General features: G+C 43.6%; 2 protein-coding genes across 4 annotated transcripts in view; both read left to right on the plus strand.

Annotated features, from left to right (window-relative positions):
- Positions 1 to 1,181: 1,181 nt before the first annotated feature.
- On the plus strand, positions 1,182 to 8,197 carry RPS7 (ribosomal protein S7). The gene is made up of 7 exons (XM_021551226.2): positions 1,182 to 1,246; positions 1,779 to 1,860; positions 2,182 to 2,253; positions 3,838 to 3,981; positions 5,586 to 5,650; positions 7,308 to 7,458; positions 8,082 to 8,197. Exons 2-7 carry the CDS (start codon positions 1,786 to 1,788, stop codon positions 8,157 to 8,159), a joined length of 585 nt encoding a protein of 194 aa, XP_021406901.1. The 5' UTR covers positions 1,182 to 1,246; positions 1,779 to 1,785; the 3' UTR covers positions 8,160 to 8,197.
- A 94-nt stretch (positions 8,198 to 8,291) lies between these two features.
- COLEC11 (collectin subfamily member 11) overlaps positions 8,292 to 17,234 on the plus strand; it is a 46,883-nt gene continuing 37,940 nt past the window's right edge. The window contains exon 1 of one of the 3 annotated variants that reach the window (XM_021551224.3): positions 8,292 to 8,545. The gene's annotated coding sequence lies outside the window, so the exon portion shown is untranslated. Of the gene's footprint in view, positions 8,546 to 11,331; positions 16,410 to 17,234 lie in introns of those variants that run through there. The other 2 variants (XM_021551223.2, XM_021551225.2) reach the window with 2 other exon arrangements.

The following is a 17,234-nucleotide window of genomic DNA, read 5'->3' on the forward strand; positions in this document are numbered from 1 at the left end:
GGGCTGAGCAAGGCAGGATGAAGTTAGTTTATTCTGATAAGGGAGCCATTAATTTTTTTTTTTTTTCTGGAAGATTTAGGTGTCCTGTGGCTACTATCTCGATGCACATACCTCACTCCATTCTTCCCATGTACATAGTTTCTATTTTAACTACAGAAGTTCCTTTGTAACTACAAAACTACATTTAACACACTAATAAAATGTTAATACAGCATTTCAAATCAATAGAACATAATACATATAGTCAATATCTGCATAGAGCCGTATAATAAGCACTTTTCACACACTGATGACAGAGTATGTTGAGCCCAGAACGCTCATCTTGAGTTAGTAGTACCTGAGCACACCTGAAGACTCATGCATTATTTCTAGTCTAGTGACAGTCTGCTAACTGTGATCACTGTGACACTGTCTTAGCAGAAGCAACTGAGCGGTCACGAGAGGCAAACAGAAACCAAAGCCAGGCTGCCCTGTGCTGGCAGGCGGTTGCCCACACTCCCGGGTTGCCAGCACGCTCCCTGGCATGGCTTTGGCCATGGCTCTCAACACAGTGCCCCGCTGCAGGCCGGGGGTGACTGCCAGCGCTGCTCCATGGGCATCAGCGTGAACTCCCACACCACTGAATTACCATGGAATGCTGCCACGTGAGGATGGGGAAAGACTCCATCCACTCCCCCACGGCTGTTCGAGCGGTGGCTGCTGCCGTCCTGACAGCCCTGGCGGGAGAGAGGGAGACAGGAGAGGGAGACAGGCAGGCAGAGCCGCGGGCTGCGCAAACCGAGCGCACCGCGGTGCCACGGCCGGCATTCTAGCGGCTCTTCACAGGAGCGGCATTTCGACACCACAGGCCGAGAGTTCCGCCTGAGAGGTGCGTTGGGGGCGGCCCACGGCGAAGGTTCGGCGTGAGAGCGGCAGCAGAGCCGAGCAGGGGAGGCTTTCCCTCCCGCTCCGCCGCTCCCCGCCGCACGAAGCGCAAGAGCCTGAGGCGGGGCGGGAGGGCAGCTCCCACTGCCGCCCCGCGGCACTGCGCATGTGCCAGCCCGCGCCCCCCCGCGCCAGAACTCTAAATGTCCGCTCGGGCTTCGCTGCAGCGGACGCGCGGTGTGGCCGCGGTGTGCTCACAGGGCTCGCCTGCCCTTCTTCCGGCTCTGGCTTCACCGGGGTGGGCGGGGCCAGCGCCTTCCCGGGCCGCGATCTGTGCTGCTCTCGCGAGAGCTCCCCCTTTTCCCGGCCGGCGCGGAGCGAGGTGGGTGCCCGGGCCGGGGCCGCCGTTCCCCCGCCGCGGCCGCGGCGATACGGGACCGGCCGTGGAGCGGGGCCCCCCGCGGCACCGCGGCGTGGGGATGCGCCCGATTACCGCCCGCCCGGGGCCCGATGGCCGCCGGGGCGCCCGGGCCCGGGGGTAGCCGGTCGGCGGGGTTTCCCTCCTCCCTCGGCCGGCGGCGCCCCGCGGGAGGAGGGGCCGGGCCGGCAGCCGGGCCCGGGAGCGCCGTTCGCCCCTCGGGCGGCTCGTGGGGCTCTGTGCGGCTGGTGCCGCTTCCTGGGCTCCCGGCGCTTGCAGCGGGCCCGAGGCGGGCAGGCCCCGCGCTCCCGGGACGCTTTTCCTGTGGCCGGGTAGTCACCCCCGGTGCGACGTGCTGGGGCTGGCCTGGCCCGAGGGGCGTTCTCTGGCGTGCTTTTGGAGCGTGTGGCTGCGCAGCCGGATTGCAGAGTCCTGGCTGTGTTTGGAACAGGTGACACGTGCATGGTGATAGCCGAAGTGTTCTTTTGCGTTGCAGAAAGGCCATGTTCAGCTCTAGCGCCAAGATAGTGAAGCCTAATGGCGAGAAGCCAGATGAGTTCGAGTCTGGTATATCCCAGGTACGTGGCTTTTCCTTTTTATCTTCGGTAACTCACTTCAAGTTGCAAACGTAGTTGTCCAGACCCTAAGCCATGAGATTGATCTTGTCAGCGTGTTTTTTGGTTTTTTTTCCTAGTTTTACTTGGGAACTGAGTCAGCCTCTGTTTCCATCAGTTAAACTTGTTGGATGTTGATGTGTCTTACCAGAAGTTAAGTCTTCAATATTGACTGTGGTTAAAAGTCTATACTTGCTCTTTGGCACTGTAGACACAATTTGGTCTCAGGTGTTTCCATGAACTGAAGGGTACGTAAAGGATTATTCCACAACTTCTCTTTTGTAGGCTCTGCTGGAGTTGGAAATGAACTCCGACTTAAAGGCTCAGCTGCGGGAGTTGAACATCACAGCAGCTAAGGTAGGCTGGACCTTCTCCGCTAAGAGCTGGGTGGTGACTTGTTCTGTGTATGTTTAATTTTTGTGGATGTTAATGTACTAGGTGAATTGTGTCTTCAGCCCTTATAGACTGTGGTAGTTTTGTTAGGTGCTATTGTAACTTATCTTCTGGTATTTGCTGCTAGCAGATAGGATTCTGTAATAGTGGTTTTTTTAGGAACTAGTCTGAAAAGCCACTGTAAAAGCCCAAATAGGCTTTTAGTATGTTAAATAAAAGTGTTTAAAAGCGATTATTCTACTTTATGTCTCTACAGACTGGGTTTGGGGTATGAAACTGGCTTTTTGTATGTAGATACTGGCTGGAAATGTAGGTGTTACAGAAACTTAGAAGCATAAACTGCAATACTCTTTGTAAAAAGCAAAATTTTTGTGAGTCTTTTATGTAGGTGGTATGTGGATTAAGGCAATAGACTGACTTGATCGTGTAGCTTAGCCTGCTTGTACGTTTCTAGTTTTAGATCATTTGGGCAGCTGAAGCATCAAGAAAGAAAAAGAAGGCAATTAGTGGAAAAGAAGAAAGTTAGTGTTAGAATTTGTCAGCCTGGGAGACTGGATGGCAGCAATGAAGCAGGTCACTGCAGTCAGAAATTTTATTGGGCTACCTTTGGTTTTTGCCCAGGCTTACCAGTACAGACACAGGGGCCTTGACTGCTTAGAGTTGAGTTAAAGAATTTGGAAATACAGAAAGCAGTTTGGTGTATGAGCTGAAAGGCCTTCAGAAGAAACCACATCTCTCTGGAAGTACAGCAGAACCAGCTGTCCGTAGTGAAATGCTTTTAGAAGAGTCTTTTTTGTTTACTTAGCTGCTTGATTTTATTTGTGAGAAATCTCCCATGGGCATCTGAGTTGGCTCATATGAGAAGGTAGCTGGTGAAGAGCAATCCATCCTTCCATTCTGTTGGAGAATGAGGTTGTCTCTGCAGCCAGTTTCTTGGGAGAAGTGCCTTGTAAACCTATGCAAACTTTGGGTTTGGTCAGCTGCTGAAGAGACAAACCAGGGGACAACCTGTACTAGTGTATTGTAATCCTGTTGGTATTTGGAGGGGGGACAGATGTTTTGATTGAGTAGTGATGCAGGCTTAGGCAAGTGGCTGGCAGAAGGAGATTTCCATGAAGCAGTAGATAAAAGTAAGAGATTGTTGCCCTAAACTTTGTCTGGAGTCTGTATTAGAGGCAAGTAATTTTTGAAACTTTGTATCAGCACAACTGCAGATGTGATGGTAGACATTCAGTGTACTTATAGTTCTAGCACCTGGGTCTCATTCTGCAGTAGGAATGGGCTTTGCTGTTCAGAGGATGTGGTTCTGAAAGGGGTGGTGGGATTTATTGCCCAATCAGTCCTCCACAGCAAAACAAGTACTCTGATAAAAGTTTTTCTGTTCAGTGTTTTGTCTGTAGAGCATTAAGGCAGGTGCTGCTCTCTGATGCACTCCCTGCCCCAAAGAGTCAGAAGCAAGACTATCAATACCTGTACTCAGGATCCATGGTCAAACCAAACATTACTTCTCAACCCCCAGCTAATGCTTACTTTGTACTTCTGTTCCAGGAAATTGAGGTAGGTGGTGGCAGAAAAGCCATCATTATCTTTGTACCAGTTCCTCAGCTGAAGTCCTTCCAGAAGATTCAGGTGCGGCTAGTTCGGGAGCTTGAGAAGAAATTTAGTGGAAAACATGTGGTGTTCATTGCTCAGGTAAAAAACCCCTTAGAATTACAAAAATGTTGATTTGAAGGGATATCTGGAGGTGATCCAGTCCAGGCTCACACATGTTCCAGTGTTGCATTACCCATTCATGGTAACAGTGATAGTAATTCATTGTACCAGCAGGAATGTAATGAGTGTCTGGTGGATGTTAGGCAAAATGTTTTCAGCTGGCAGCAGTGAAAACTTAGTGAGATGTAAAGTTTTTCATGGAGGATAGAACCTTCTTGTTCTGGCCACTCTTATTCCTTCAGAAGTTTGACACACAAAGCTTAGAATAAAAGGAATCAAATATTAATAGGAACTTTGTTACACTTAGACAATGTAGGTATTTAAAATTTAAATTACTAGGAAAGGAGGAAAAAAAAACCCCATGCAAGTTCTAAGTATATGGCAGGAGCTAAGGTGAAAAGGTGTTGGAGGGATCTCTGGGCAGTACTTAAGGGTTGGACAAACTAGGGATCTGTCTGCAGAGTGGGCAATTTGTTAAACTGAAGCTAGCTGGAAGTTTTTAATGCATTTTTTAAAGCCAGAGCCTCTTCTTACCCTGAATCTTTATATGGCTAAGATGATTTATTTCAGTGAAGTGCCTCTGGCTCACTTCACCAAAGGTTCTTGACCCAGAGGGTGGTTGGGCACTGGAACAGGCACCTCTGGGAAATGGTCACAGCACTAGCCTGACAGAGTGCCGTGAGGTGTTTCTGCAATGCTTTCTGGTACATGGTGTGTCTTGTGGGGATGTTCTGTGCAGGGCTGGGAGCTGGACTCGATGGTCTTTGTTGTTCTCTCCCAATTCAGCATATTCAGTGATTTTTTTTTTTTTTTTTTTTTAAAGATTCTGTGATTCTGTAATCTCTTGAGACTTATTTATAATCTGTATTTTAGAAGGGAATGTGATTTTGAGTATGACATGACCCAATGTGGATAATGGCAACCCCATCATGAATACAATCATGGGGAAGCTGTGATATGATGGTAGAAAATACTGCAGGTGGCTAAAACTGCATCTAGAATGTTTTAAAATGTCTACACTTGCAGTAGGAAAGTAGAAAATAAGTTTTACTGACCTAACATTTAGATCCTAATTTTGGAACAGGTTATATGTAAGCCAGGGTTTGATCTGGATTGTGCAATAGATCTTACTGTTAAAACTAGCATTTCGATCTCAGATGTCACTTAGCTGTTCTGTGGAACTGAGCTCAGTATTCTGGTTTGCACCAGAGGCTCAGTCTAACAGAAGTTTGAAATTGCCTGGGATTTCTGTTCCCAAAGAAGTGTGTTCACAGTGCTAATGAGACACAGTAAACTACTGTGGTTGTATTCCTGGAGAGAGAGGATGAAGTACATATCTTCTATTTCAGTGCACTGAATACAGGAGTAGTAATTGAGAAATACAGCAGTACAACACTTCACCTTCTGCAGGCAACTAGTTCTCTAGTTTGTAATGCTGATGTAACTTTAGGCATACTTAAGTCTATCTTTTTGGCTTTTCATGCATTGGTTTCTCTGTGGGGGGAAAAGGTGCGTGTTTCCGAGTTCATTGTAACCACCAGATACTGAGAAACACCGTTTTTGTTCTTCTCTTGTCTTAACAGAGAAGGATTCTGCCCAAGCCAACAAGAAAAAGCCGCACAAAAAACAAGCAAAAGCGTCCGAGGAGGTTAGTAAATGATACTGATTCAGTATGACAACCTTCTTTTGTACCTGGTAGTTTAGTCAAGTAATGGTTAGTTTGAAAAGTCATTCAAGTGATTGGGTGGTCTTGTCCTTTCTCCTACTGCTTGAAATACTGCTTTGTATCTGTCATTTGACTGCTAAAGTGTTCAGTAGAAAGGTCACCTTTGGGCACTGTGTTGCATTTCTTAGCACTCGACTTGCATATCATGCTACAGCTGTAGCAAATTTTTTAGCTAGCAGTGCTGGCTTAAGGAGCCCCAACCTGCTGTCTCTGTTACCACAGTGTGCTGACAAGAACTATTTTTTGTTTTAGTTGTAGGAAGAGCCTCTTCCACATCACATGTTAGACTGTGTGCAGAAGTCAAGGCTGGCACACTGAAGGGGATGCAATGAGGGAGAGAGTGGCTGAGGAGGGGTGTAGGTACGAGTACTAGACCCTCTGGATATTAATTTGATAGCAATAGTATAGTAATGTGTGTTAAATGGCCTCCCTGCTCTCATCTAGTCACTGGATTGCTAGACATGCAACACTGCTACATCTCTGTGGATGTCAGTGCCTCATCTGTATGTTGCTATATCATTGTGTAAGTCTGTGTCTTTAAGGTTTGTCCTGTTTATGACTTGTGGCATGTCTTGTAGTTTCTCACTGCCTCCCCAGTATTATACCTGTGTCATGTGTTACTGTATTTTGCAGTCTTCAGGCATGGATTTTAAAAGTACTTAAATAGCTGCACTCCTGCCTTTGGAAGACTCTGCCTGTGTTCTTTCAAAATTAGCACTGCACAGTGGTTAGAGAACTTGGCATTTGTGTCTGAGTAGCACACTGCCACTTTCTGCCTGAGGAAAGGCAGGTGTACAGGACTGCCCCTGTCTCAGCCTGAGATGAGATCAGGCTGCTGTGTTGTAGATGTCTGTCTCCCTTAGCTGTGCCAATCTGGGCGGGTGTGAAGTGTTGCTGTAGACACGGGTGTTAGTTACAGTGATACTGCCCTGAAACTGGGGGTCAAGATGCTGCAAATTGGAAGACTTGCTAATTCTCTAGACTCATGTAAAATAACCTGGGCTGCCTTTTCTCATGTTGGCTCACTTCTGGACAGTTCAGTAACACACACATTTAGATTTCAAGCAGTCTTCTAAGCATGGACTCAATTGGCCAGCTAGTCCTTTTCTGTATTACATCGATCTTCTAAGCTGCTGGGTGTAGGCAGATGAAGAAACCAGTTTTTCAAAACTGGGTCTCCCCTGAAAGTACTCTGTGCAGCTGAGGATATTTATACACTTAAAATTTTCCAGTCAGTGTCTCTGGCAGAGTTGCAGATGGAGCAGTTTGATTTTAATTTAAATATTTATTAAATGCGTAGAAATAGAAGAATGTTTCAAGGCTCTTGCCACAAATTAACATGTGCTCTAAAAGATCAGAAACCTACTTTTTCTTGTGCAGTCATTAAATTTCTGCACTCTGTAGAATTTAGCTTTTCTTTTTTGCATGCCCTGTGATAGCGCTGTATTGTCACACTGGCATAAAAGAGAAGAAATGCCACCAAATTTTCAGCCAAAGCATGCTATGGAAGATTTAAACCTTGTCAAACTGGAAAATTTCCAAGAGGATGTGTTTTAACGATATAAATGTGGCATTTCAGCCGTACACTTACTGCAGTGCACGATGCTATTCTTGAGGACCTGGTCTTCCCAAGTGAAATCGTGGGCAAGAGAATCCGTGTAAAACTGGACGGCAGCAGGCTTATAAAAGTCCATCTGGATAAAGCACAACAGAACAATGTTGAACACAAGGTAAATAAAAAAACTTACTTTCTCATACAGGTGGGGGTGACATTCTGACATCCCTAAGAAACTGCTTAGGGATACAGCAAAAGACTTGCCTTTTGGCTTGTGGAGGTGCTTTGGTTTGTATTTGGAGTAGGGTGCTGAAATAGAGAAAAGACAGTTATGAACTAAAGCTCTAGTTCAACTTGCCAAAGACCCTGGATTATAAAGTAGTTATATTGGTTCCCTCATGGGACCTGACAATGTTTTATTGGGTTTTTTTTGTATGAATAGGGGTTGGTTTGTTTGTGTTTTTGTTGTTTTTCAAGTGAAGCATTTAGTTTTGACCTTAAACAGATATGCTCAGTAAAGCCTACCCTTTGCTTAGTTTTTTCTGTCGGGGTGAAATGAGAGTCTTGTGTTTGGGTCTGCTTAGCTCTCAGGGTCTCACATTTTTGAAAATCGGAGAGAGCCCAAATACTCTAGAGGAAATGTATCTTTTGTGTAAATCCTCAATTACCTTAATCTAGAAGAAAATCATTGGCCTCAAAGTGAAGATACACAGGCAAATAGTATAGTACCTTAAGTATGTTAACTTAGAGTTACTTGTTTACACAGCATGTATAAGCAAGATTTATTTGTCTTCACAGGTGGAAACATTTTCTGGTGTGTACAAGAAGCTCACAGGCAAAGATGTGGTGTTTGAATTTCCAGAATTCCAGCTGTAAAATGCAAAAAATGGCTGAATAAACAACTATTCATATAACAGAGTAATTTCATTTAAATTTTGAATTCCATAAACACAAATGGGGATTAACTGGTTCATGGGACTTCTCTGCTGTCTGGAGAGTGACACCTGTGAATCAAAGTTTTAACTCCCCAACATTTTAATGGTAGCCCTCTTAGGTTTTTCTTGGCACTGTTGTAACACAACTGGACAAGAGTCCAGAGTCTGCAAAAAGAATTCATACTGAAGAACCCAAGTATTCCAAATCTCAACTGGGAAAATACGAAGAATTACTGTAGGGCAGTGGAACTCCTCTGAGGTTTGCACACAAGATATCAGTTGGAGACTGACATGTTCCTGACACTTCCTGAAGAAGTCAAGTAGCAGGTGGTGTGTGACTTACAAAATGTGTAGAAATGACATCTGGATAAGAGGGTTGAATTCTTATGAAATAGGTTGGGGGAGGTACAGGTTGATTTTTGAGGTAACTTAACTTGTTCTATATGGCAACATTCCTTACCAGTTCTTACCTAAAAGCAGTCTCTAGCTTCTCACCTTTCAGATTGAAATGGGAAGGAATTTTTACTTCCAAGTGCTTGACTGTATCACTGGACAAAAACTGGGTTTTTTATGTATTGATCTTGCTTTCAGAAATAATTTGTTTTATACTATGTTTTACCTTTGTTCTGTACATGCTCAGTGATACAGGGAGAGGTGGGAAAAAGCTAGATGCATCAGCATCCAAAGGCTGAGTGTCTCAGAAATGCAACAGTTTTGACTTCAGTACCTGTGTTAAAGAGCCCTTTATATGAGCTCAGGGTGGTGTTGTTCATGTAAAGTTCTGAGGGAATTGTATGAATTTAGTGCTTGATTGTACTAAACATAGTATTAAGAGTGTTTAACGTAGTAGAAGACAACTAATTTTTGAAGTCAGTGGTAAGTGGAGAGCTAAGTTGGGAACAAGTTGTGTGACAGGAACACACTTAACGAGCATTTTCCTACCTGAGTAGGTGGAGGACAAGTACCACTCGGTGAAGGTCTTTTTACCTTTCTTCCGTTTTTCATTTAGAGTAGTTTTGGTTGCTTCCCATTTGACATCGCTTTAGCTATGGAGAGCAAAAAGGTTAAAACAAGTTCTGCATTGCTTTTGCATTATAAAAATGAAGACTTCAAAATTTATGGCATGACTTAGGGCAGGATGGATAGCCCTGTGCTGTATCTGTTGGTGCTGAGAATGTGAAGAGAAGAAAAATGTACCCTGTTGCAATTAGTAGTTAATTTCCTGTTACTTGCTGACAAGACATGACTATTTGCACGAAAAGCAGGCTGTATCTTTGAAGAAATTTGTTTACCTTAAGGGCTTTTCCTGTCTCTTTTTCAAACTTCTGTCTCTGGAGTATAACTTAATTCCTTATTTATTCCTTGACTACTTATTGTTCATTTTGAATGATTCAGCAGAAGTAAATGCATCAGCTTCCCTTAGAATTAGATGAGAGGAGTTGGCAGGTATATAAGAACCCCAAATCCTGTCTGCTTGTGTGGAGAATAATTGTAAAAGATCTTACAGTAGCGGACCTGTAACTTTTGAATTCAAGTTTTCATTGCAAAAATGGACATTGTTCAGATTGGAAATGCCACCTTGTCTAGTCCCCCAAAAATACAGTCTTAATTCAGACACATTACTAAGCTTTCCTCTAAAACAGTCACAGATGGCAGCCTGTGCAAGTAGACCTTGGCTGGTGTGGGCTGAAGAAGTAGCTTGGGGAGTATTTGGAGACTTACCAGATGTTAACTACCTTTAGTTAGAGGTGGGTGAGTCTGCTGGGGCTGTGTAACCTCTGCAAGGAGAGGTGATCCTCAGCAGGCTTTGCTAGACAGCATTTCCTGCTTTATAGGGAAATGTAACTCAGGTTTCATCTCTTCATAGTAATAAAAATGTCAGTTGAGTTTCTTTGGAAGCAGTGGGAGGGGGTGAGTGGGGGAGGAGAAATCCAGTAAACTGAACAGAAAGATTGCAAATGTTCCCAGGCATTGCCAGCTGGCTATAGATTTTTCTTGGCTCTTGTTGCAAGCCCTCTTGAACTATATGATATGCAAAGGCTCACAATGGCCCCATAAGCAAATTCTTTGAGGGAAAGGATAATGCTGTCGAAGCTCTATGGCTTTTACATCAATTAAGCTACAAGGAGAGGTGAATTTTTGTAGCATAAATTACAAGGCTGTGTGTTTGCAGAAGACTTTAGTCTTAATTTACCTTTATTTACAGACTCCCTCGTGTGTTTGTGTCAGTGATGCAGTCAGACAACTCCCTCTGTCCCTTGACAAGCATACTAAGTGCATGCCTGCAATCTGGAAAGTCAGTTTGATGCCATCTGGTCAAGTGCTAATGAGGCTGCTGGAATGCTGGTGTCAAATGTTACCTTAACCTAAGCAAACTCCATGTGAGATGATGCTAGACTTTTCCTATACCTTTCATATGCTGGCACAGTTGAACTCTGAACATGTGAGTGATCATGAGTTTTATCAGCTGCTCTGGGTGAAAATGCGGTGGGGCATTTTGTCACAAGGGACTGCAGCAGTAATTTGGGGATAGTACCAATGTGTAAAGACAGCCATATGCTGAAGTTCTTTCCTGTAGTAGCTCCAAATGACAACAAGGGCTTTACATCTGTTAAGTGCTGATGAGACTTCCACTTGATCTTAAGGCTTCAATTATTTCATATTAATCCTTTCACAATGTCTTAAAATACTTTTGCCTATGAGGGGGACTGATCCCTGCTGATTTTTCTTTGTAAAGGTGTATGGATGTGTCACAATTGTAGTAGTGTAACAGAACTTGCTTGAAGTTTTGGGTGGTAAGTGCTTGTATTAATAGGGCAACTTGATGTGTGATAACCATCATGTCCGAGTAGCCCCTCTTGAGTGTAAGTGGGAGCAACTGGTGAGTTTCAGTGTATGATCTCATGCCAAGCAGCATTCAAAGGAAATCCTATCACTCCTGCCTTGTGGACTGAAATAGTCAATTTCCTATTCCTTTGTTCTTCCTGAATTTTCAAATGGTAGGCCTGAGTTTGAGTCTCAATTACATCTGAAGGTCAGAGTAATGCTGAAAAGCTACACCTTTTTCCAGTGGGATGTGCTTTCTAGGCCACTGGGCGTTTATCAGAATGACAGGAAAAAGATGACTATTACAGAAAGTTATGAAGCCTCATAAAATGAAGGCTGGTGGTGAGGCTGAGGGAACATGAGTTTTTCTGTCTCCAGTAGGGGCTGACTGCAGCACTGGTTGGTGTGAATAATTCACTGCAGTTTAACAAAGTGTCTTTGCCCTGCCCCTTACTGCCTGCCTTGAGGGTGCTAGTGTGAAAACCCTGCTGACATGAACATCTATGCACTAGTGCTCTGTTCCCTACAGAGCTACAAGTAAAGGACCTTATTTATGTATTGCCATCAAGTGGAGAAACTTTGTTGGATTTGTTAGGCCTATGAGTTCCTATATCCCCTCTTCTTCCTTCCAGTTACTCTGTCTTGTTTTCAGGAAAATCATTCTTATGCTTAGTGTCATGCAGTTGCTACTTGGTGTTGCTAAATGATTAATAGCTAACATTTCTAATTATTGTATATTGAGTTAACATGTGTGGCTCAGTTGTGATCTGCCCCTGGAGCAGCAAAAGTAAAATCCAAGCACTGAGAAGATTGAAGTAGAAGGCCAGGTTTTACACAGTTGCAAGTAAAGTTAATACTGTGTTGTTGTGGCCACACTCATCTTTCCCACTGTACATCTCGTGTACTGCACAGAAGAGGCAGGAAGGAGAGCTTCAGAGGGCAGAGGTGCTGGGGCAATGCTAAGATGTTCAGGTGACAGATGGATATCTTCACAGAGAGAGATCTGTAAGCTGTGTTTTACCGGGACTGTCTTAACGCTTAATAAAGCTGTTTCCTATTTTCTTGGGTAAACAGATAGTGTTATGTGAAGCAAAGGGAATAGGACACATCATTGTGCTGCCCTGGGAGAAAGGAGGGGTTGCACTTGGCATGCTTGTGTGCATGTCTGTACCATGGAGGAATCCTATCTGCTGCATCTCCTTGCCACTTTAGGAGTTTCTTGGGGTGCCCTGGGAGGCCTAATAAGGGCTGGTTAGTGAGGCAGCTCTTTCATTAGCTAGAACAACATTTGTGATGGCCTGCAATAAACTAAGCTCCTGCAATTGAGTTCAGATGCTTATTTTTTAAAGAGTTTGGGTGTTGGAAATAGTGATCCTGCAGAAAAATCTGATTGGAAGATGCTGATACCATTGGATGCTTTGCTAAACCAAAGGGAAAATCAGAGCCTTGTCATCTTCTCTTAAGATTTTTTAATAACCATTGTGTTTTTAAATAGGTATTGTGTTTAATCCTCTTCTAGATACACAGATAATGCCAACTGACTATGCAAAGTGTAGAAAAATTTTCCTGGATGCTCCTAAAATGCATTAGCATATTTTCCCTGTTTCCTAAAAACTTTTTATTGAACTTTTATAACCAGTTGGATTTTATCTGCATGGTTTTGGTTTGGTTTGATTCCAAGAATTCTACTTGTAGTTGTCAATGTGGTATTTAACCTAAATTTAAAGGGTGAAGAAAAGTTGTGTAGTGGGTCAAGCTGAAGTAGCTGGCCTAACTGGTGTCTTGCTGTATAGAAACGTAGAATGGTTTGGGTTTCAAGGGACCTTAAGGATAATCTACTCTAGCCCTCCTTGCTGTGGGCAGGGATACCTTCCTCTAGATAAGGTTGCTTAAAGCCCCACCCAACCTGGCCTTGAGCATCTCCAGAGATGGGCATCCACAACTTCTCTGGGAAACCTGTTCCAGTTTCTCACTAGTGTCACAGTAAAGAATTCACAGTATCTCATATAAACCTGCCTCTTTGAGTTTGAAGCCTTTCTGCCTGGCCCTATCACTACATGTCCTTGTAAAAAGTCCCTCTCCAGCTTTCTTTTAGCCCTGCGCCCTTTAGGTAATGGAAGGTACTCTAAGGTCTCCTCAGGAGCTTTCTACAGGCTGAAGAAGCCTGACCCTTTCAGCCTGTGTTCATTAGAAAGGTTCTCCAGCCCAGCTCTGATCATGTTCATTAGAGCTCCTGTGGACTCATTCCAACAGGTCCACATTTTTATGTTTGGGGTCTCAGAGCTGGATATAGCACAGCAGGTTGGTTCTCATCAGAGAGGAGTAGGGAGACAGAATCAACCTGCTGTCAGTGTTTCTTTTGATGCAGGCCAGGATGTGGTTGGATTTCTGGGCTGCAAGGGCACATGGCTGGCTCATGTTGAGCCTCTTATCAGCCCACAAGTTCTTCTCAGGGCTGTTCTTGATCCATTCTCTGCCCAGTCTGTGCTTATTCTTGGGATTGCCTGCCCCAGCCCATGTGCACTTGGTGTTGTTGAACTTCATGAGGTTTGCGCAGACCCATCTCTTGAGACTGTCAAAAGAGTCTTCCGTTTCCTTGCAGAGGGGACTCACATTTTCTTTAGTTTTCATTTTATTACCAATGTACCTAAAGAAACTTTTCTTGTTGCCTTTGATATTCCTGGCCACATTTAAGTTTCTCATATTAGCTTTCCTAACATGATCCCTTGTTCAGACAATCTCTATCCCTCCCAGGCTACACATTCTTGCTTGCACCCTCTTCAGGCTTCCTCTCTGTGCTTCAGTTTGTCCAGGAGCTCCTTGTTCCTCTGTACTGGTACACTGTGGCCTCTGAAGGCTGTCCCTCTCTATCCAGCAAGGCTTGCTGAAAGACTTGGGAATCAGCTCTTGAAGTGCTACAGTGTCCCAGACAGGCATGTTAACATAATAAAGAACTTAATGACCAGAGGCTATTATGATCTGGTGATGACCTAAGCTGCTCCCACATGGTCCATGCATCAGTACCCCAGTTTGCACATAGTAGTAGCCTGATTTAGATGATGCACCATTATGGCTACACTGTTTCCAATTGGTTTTTGGGGTGGGAAAAGGTTACTTACTCCCTTCTGTATGTGAACTATGCCTTTCTCTCTCATGTGAAAGAAAACCATGTGCTTGTTTATTCTCCCTTTTCTAGAGAAAGCACTTTCACTGCATATGTAGTGTTTGCCCTTTCCTTTTGAACTCTGGTCATTTATGTTTGTTTTCTTTTCTGCTTCCCCAGTGTTGAGTCCTACCTTTTCTACCAACTTTTCCTGAATGGCTCTATTTCTCTATTGAATTCTGTTTCTGGTCTCAAAGTTATTTTCCTGTGTTTACAGGGAGAATAGATATGTATGTAAATGGAGTTGTCTTCGCCATGGTAATATGATCTTCAAAGGCTTGGACTACAGTCACTTTGCTACATTCTTTATATAAAATGTTTGTCTTGGCAAGTTTCTGCCAACAAAGTGCTGTGAAGGCCCAGTCCTACTAATTGCCTTCTGCTCCCACTGAACTGATGGGGCCTGTATGCATTAAAAATAGACTTTACAATTAAAGTTGCATGGTCCTTAGACTGTTATGTTAATGTTCTACCATTTTGTTCATTTTCTACCTTTCTTTACTGAGGTAATCTACTGAGGAAGAGATCATTAGCTCTTAACTTTTCATGACCATTTGGTGTGTGTTAAATACAGGAGTCCATAGCAGCTGAGGTGGATAACCAGGTTTCAGTCCAACATGGAAACCTGTATGTAGGTAGTCCACAGGGAGTCCTGAGTTTGAGGCATCACTGTCTCTTTTTGTACCTGTTTTTTTCTTTGCCATTAAAGGTGGTCAGTTTGTGCTGTGGACTAATAAAATGGGCTGTCATGGGCAAGAAGGTTGCACAGGCTTAAGGAGAGGTTTGCTGGGAGAGAGGATATGTGATGTCAAGAGCAAAGCAGGAAGAGAGTACATCAGTACTGTGCCATCAGCTTGTACTGCAGGCCCCACCACAACACAAAATTCTCAATGGAGTGGACCTACACCTCAAAAGAGATTGGAAAAGTGATAAAGTGAGCACACAGATGGTTCTATTGCAGCTTTCTCTAGCCCCTCAGTCTAAAACCTTTTCTGTGTTCTGATACTTTCCTGATCTTGGGACTGGAAAATGGAAAGGAATGTCCTGCTACTGCCCTTAGCTCCTGTCCTGGTTTTCAAATAAGAGGTCACATACTGGGGGTTACCCAGCCTCCCAGCCCACTGGGTGCTTGCTTAGAGCATGACCCCTCAAACATTACCTGGAAGAACAGGGAGGAGGGAACAGTGGCACGAGATGGATGGTGACAGATGATTCACACAATATTCACACAAGTCTTACAAATGCAGCAGCTTTTCATCAGAGGGTATTAATTGATATAGTCACAAGTGGTACTCTCTATTTGCCCTGGAAATTGAGAGTGAAGCCATTTATATCTGTTGAAGTATAAACTGCTGTAACTGAGGGGGATGTTCTCTAAATCCCACTTCCCAGAATCAGCTGGCCCCAGTTTTTTGCTGCTTGAATGTATATGGAGTCTTGTGGTTTATCCAGGCCTCAAACTAGTCTAGCTGTTTAAGGTAAAAACCAGAGTTGTACGACTATTTAGAAGCTATAGTGAAATAGTGCTAAATTTGTATCAAAAGATGTTTTAAAAAAAAACCCCAAAAAATCATGAAGATGCCTGCCATGTGGATAATTTAGCATTTACATTGTTGTGGGGTGTTCAGACATGGCTCTGAAACAGTTGCCTGTTTTACTCAAGTCAAGAATGCTGCAGCCAGTTGCAAGAATAGAGAGAATTTCAGCAAGGGGAGTGTGTTAATTATCCACACAAGATAGTCACATTCAGTGTTGTGTTTCATGTGTTTTCATATCTCCTGAAGCAAAGGAAGAGAAGTGTTGTGCTGGGGCAATGTGCATGCATGGCTTAGAGCTGAATAGATGTAAATGGTTAAAAAGGGGTTCTCTGCTAGAGAGGAGGAGGGGAAAGTAAGTGTGCATTCCCAAAAAAGTACATTCCCAAAATAAAAAGCTTACATCATGGACCTCTTCAGTTTTCCCACACTTCTTCCCTAATTATTGTCCTGCAGGACAGCTGATCTATTTCAAACAGGAAGCTGTTTACAGATAACACTTGCAACTGTTTTGTCTGATTTGTTGAACTGTCAAAAAGAAAAAGACAACCTCTTTTCAAATTAAAAACTGTCAGACTTCTGTAAACATCAGCAATGAGGTTCATCTGTGCAGTGTCCCTGCAGGCACAGAGCATTGTGCAGTTCCCATTCTCTCAGCAGCCATAAGGTAAGAGACTTCTATGCTTTCACTCTGTAAAAATATGTAGAAGAAAAAGTCTGGATATTTGTTAGGGAGTTGTTTTGTATATGGCAAAATATAATTGACAGTACTGCAAATAGAAGTGGAAGGTAAAGGAAAAAAGAACTCGCTTGAGTCTGTTGGATAACATTGGACCTTTCTATTGAGAAGCACCCATGTGGGTTAGATCACTGAATGCCAGTTTAGCTTAGGGGAATTGTATTTAAAATGTACAAATTCCATTGGAAGACCTTGCTTTCCTTTTAACAGGAAAGGAAAAACAGTGCATGAATTTTAACTTTTCCTACAATTGAAACTTAATTTACTTCATTCTTGAGTTGTAATTCCTAGTAACAGACACAGGCAGTTGTCTGTTTCCCACTTGAAAAGTGATCTTTTAATACACTGCAAAGCAGAGAATGAAGACTGGCATTGCAGAAGTGAAGGTCCAGTAAGGGCTGGAATTACATCGCTGTGTAATTAAGAGCAGTCTCGGTGAAAACCAAATCGTGTAGGGAGTGGTGCCATGCAGAAATGCTTAGTGAGATATAAGAGTGTATAATGATACAAAATCTTTGTCCAAGTGAGCAGGAATGAGTGAGAGGAAGTCATACTTTAGTGAGCAGCAGGGCACATGCCTGCTTTTCAGTCATGAGCTATGAAAACTAGGATTCATAATGGACTTGCAAGTTTCCATTCTGACTTCTGTGCATACATACGTGTAAATTTTGGAGTGGGATTGTTTTCTAGCAAAATCAAATCACTGTAAAGAATACCTAACTTTACTTGTCATACTGTGAAACGAAGCAGCTG

The sequence above is a fragment of the Lonchura striata genome, chromosome 3, assembly GCF_046129695.1.
Source record: "Lonchura striata isolate bLonStr1 chromosome 3, bLonStr1.mat, whole genome shotgun sequence".
NCBI lineage: Eukaryota > Metazoa > Chordata > Aves > Passeriformes > Estrildidae > Lonchura > Lonchura striata.

Excerpts from the sequence above, each read along its gene's own strand:
- RPS7 (XM_021551226.2), top strand. The coding sequence starts at position 1,786 with ATGTTCAGCTCTAGCGCCAAGATAGTGAAGCCTAATGGCGAGAAGCCA. Across the intron at positions 1,861-2,181 it reads TCGAGTCTGGTATATCCCAG|GCTCTGCTGGAGTTGGAAAT; the intron begins GTACGTGGCTTT and ends TCTCTTTTGTAG. Across the intron at positions 3,982-5,585 it reads ATGTGGTGTTCATTGCTCAG|AGAAGGATTCTGCCCAAGCC; the intron begins GTAAAAAACCCC and ends TTGTCTTAACAG.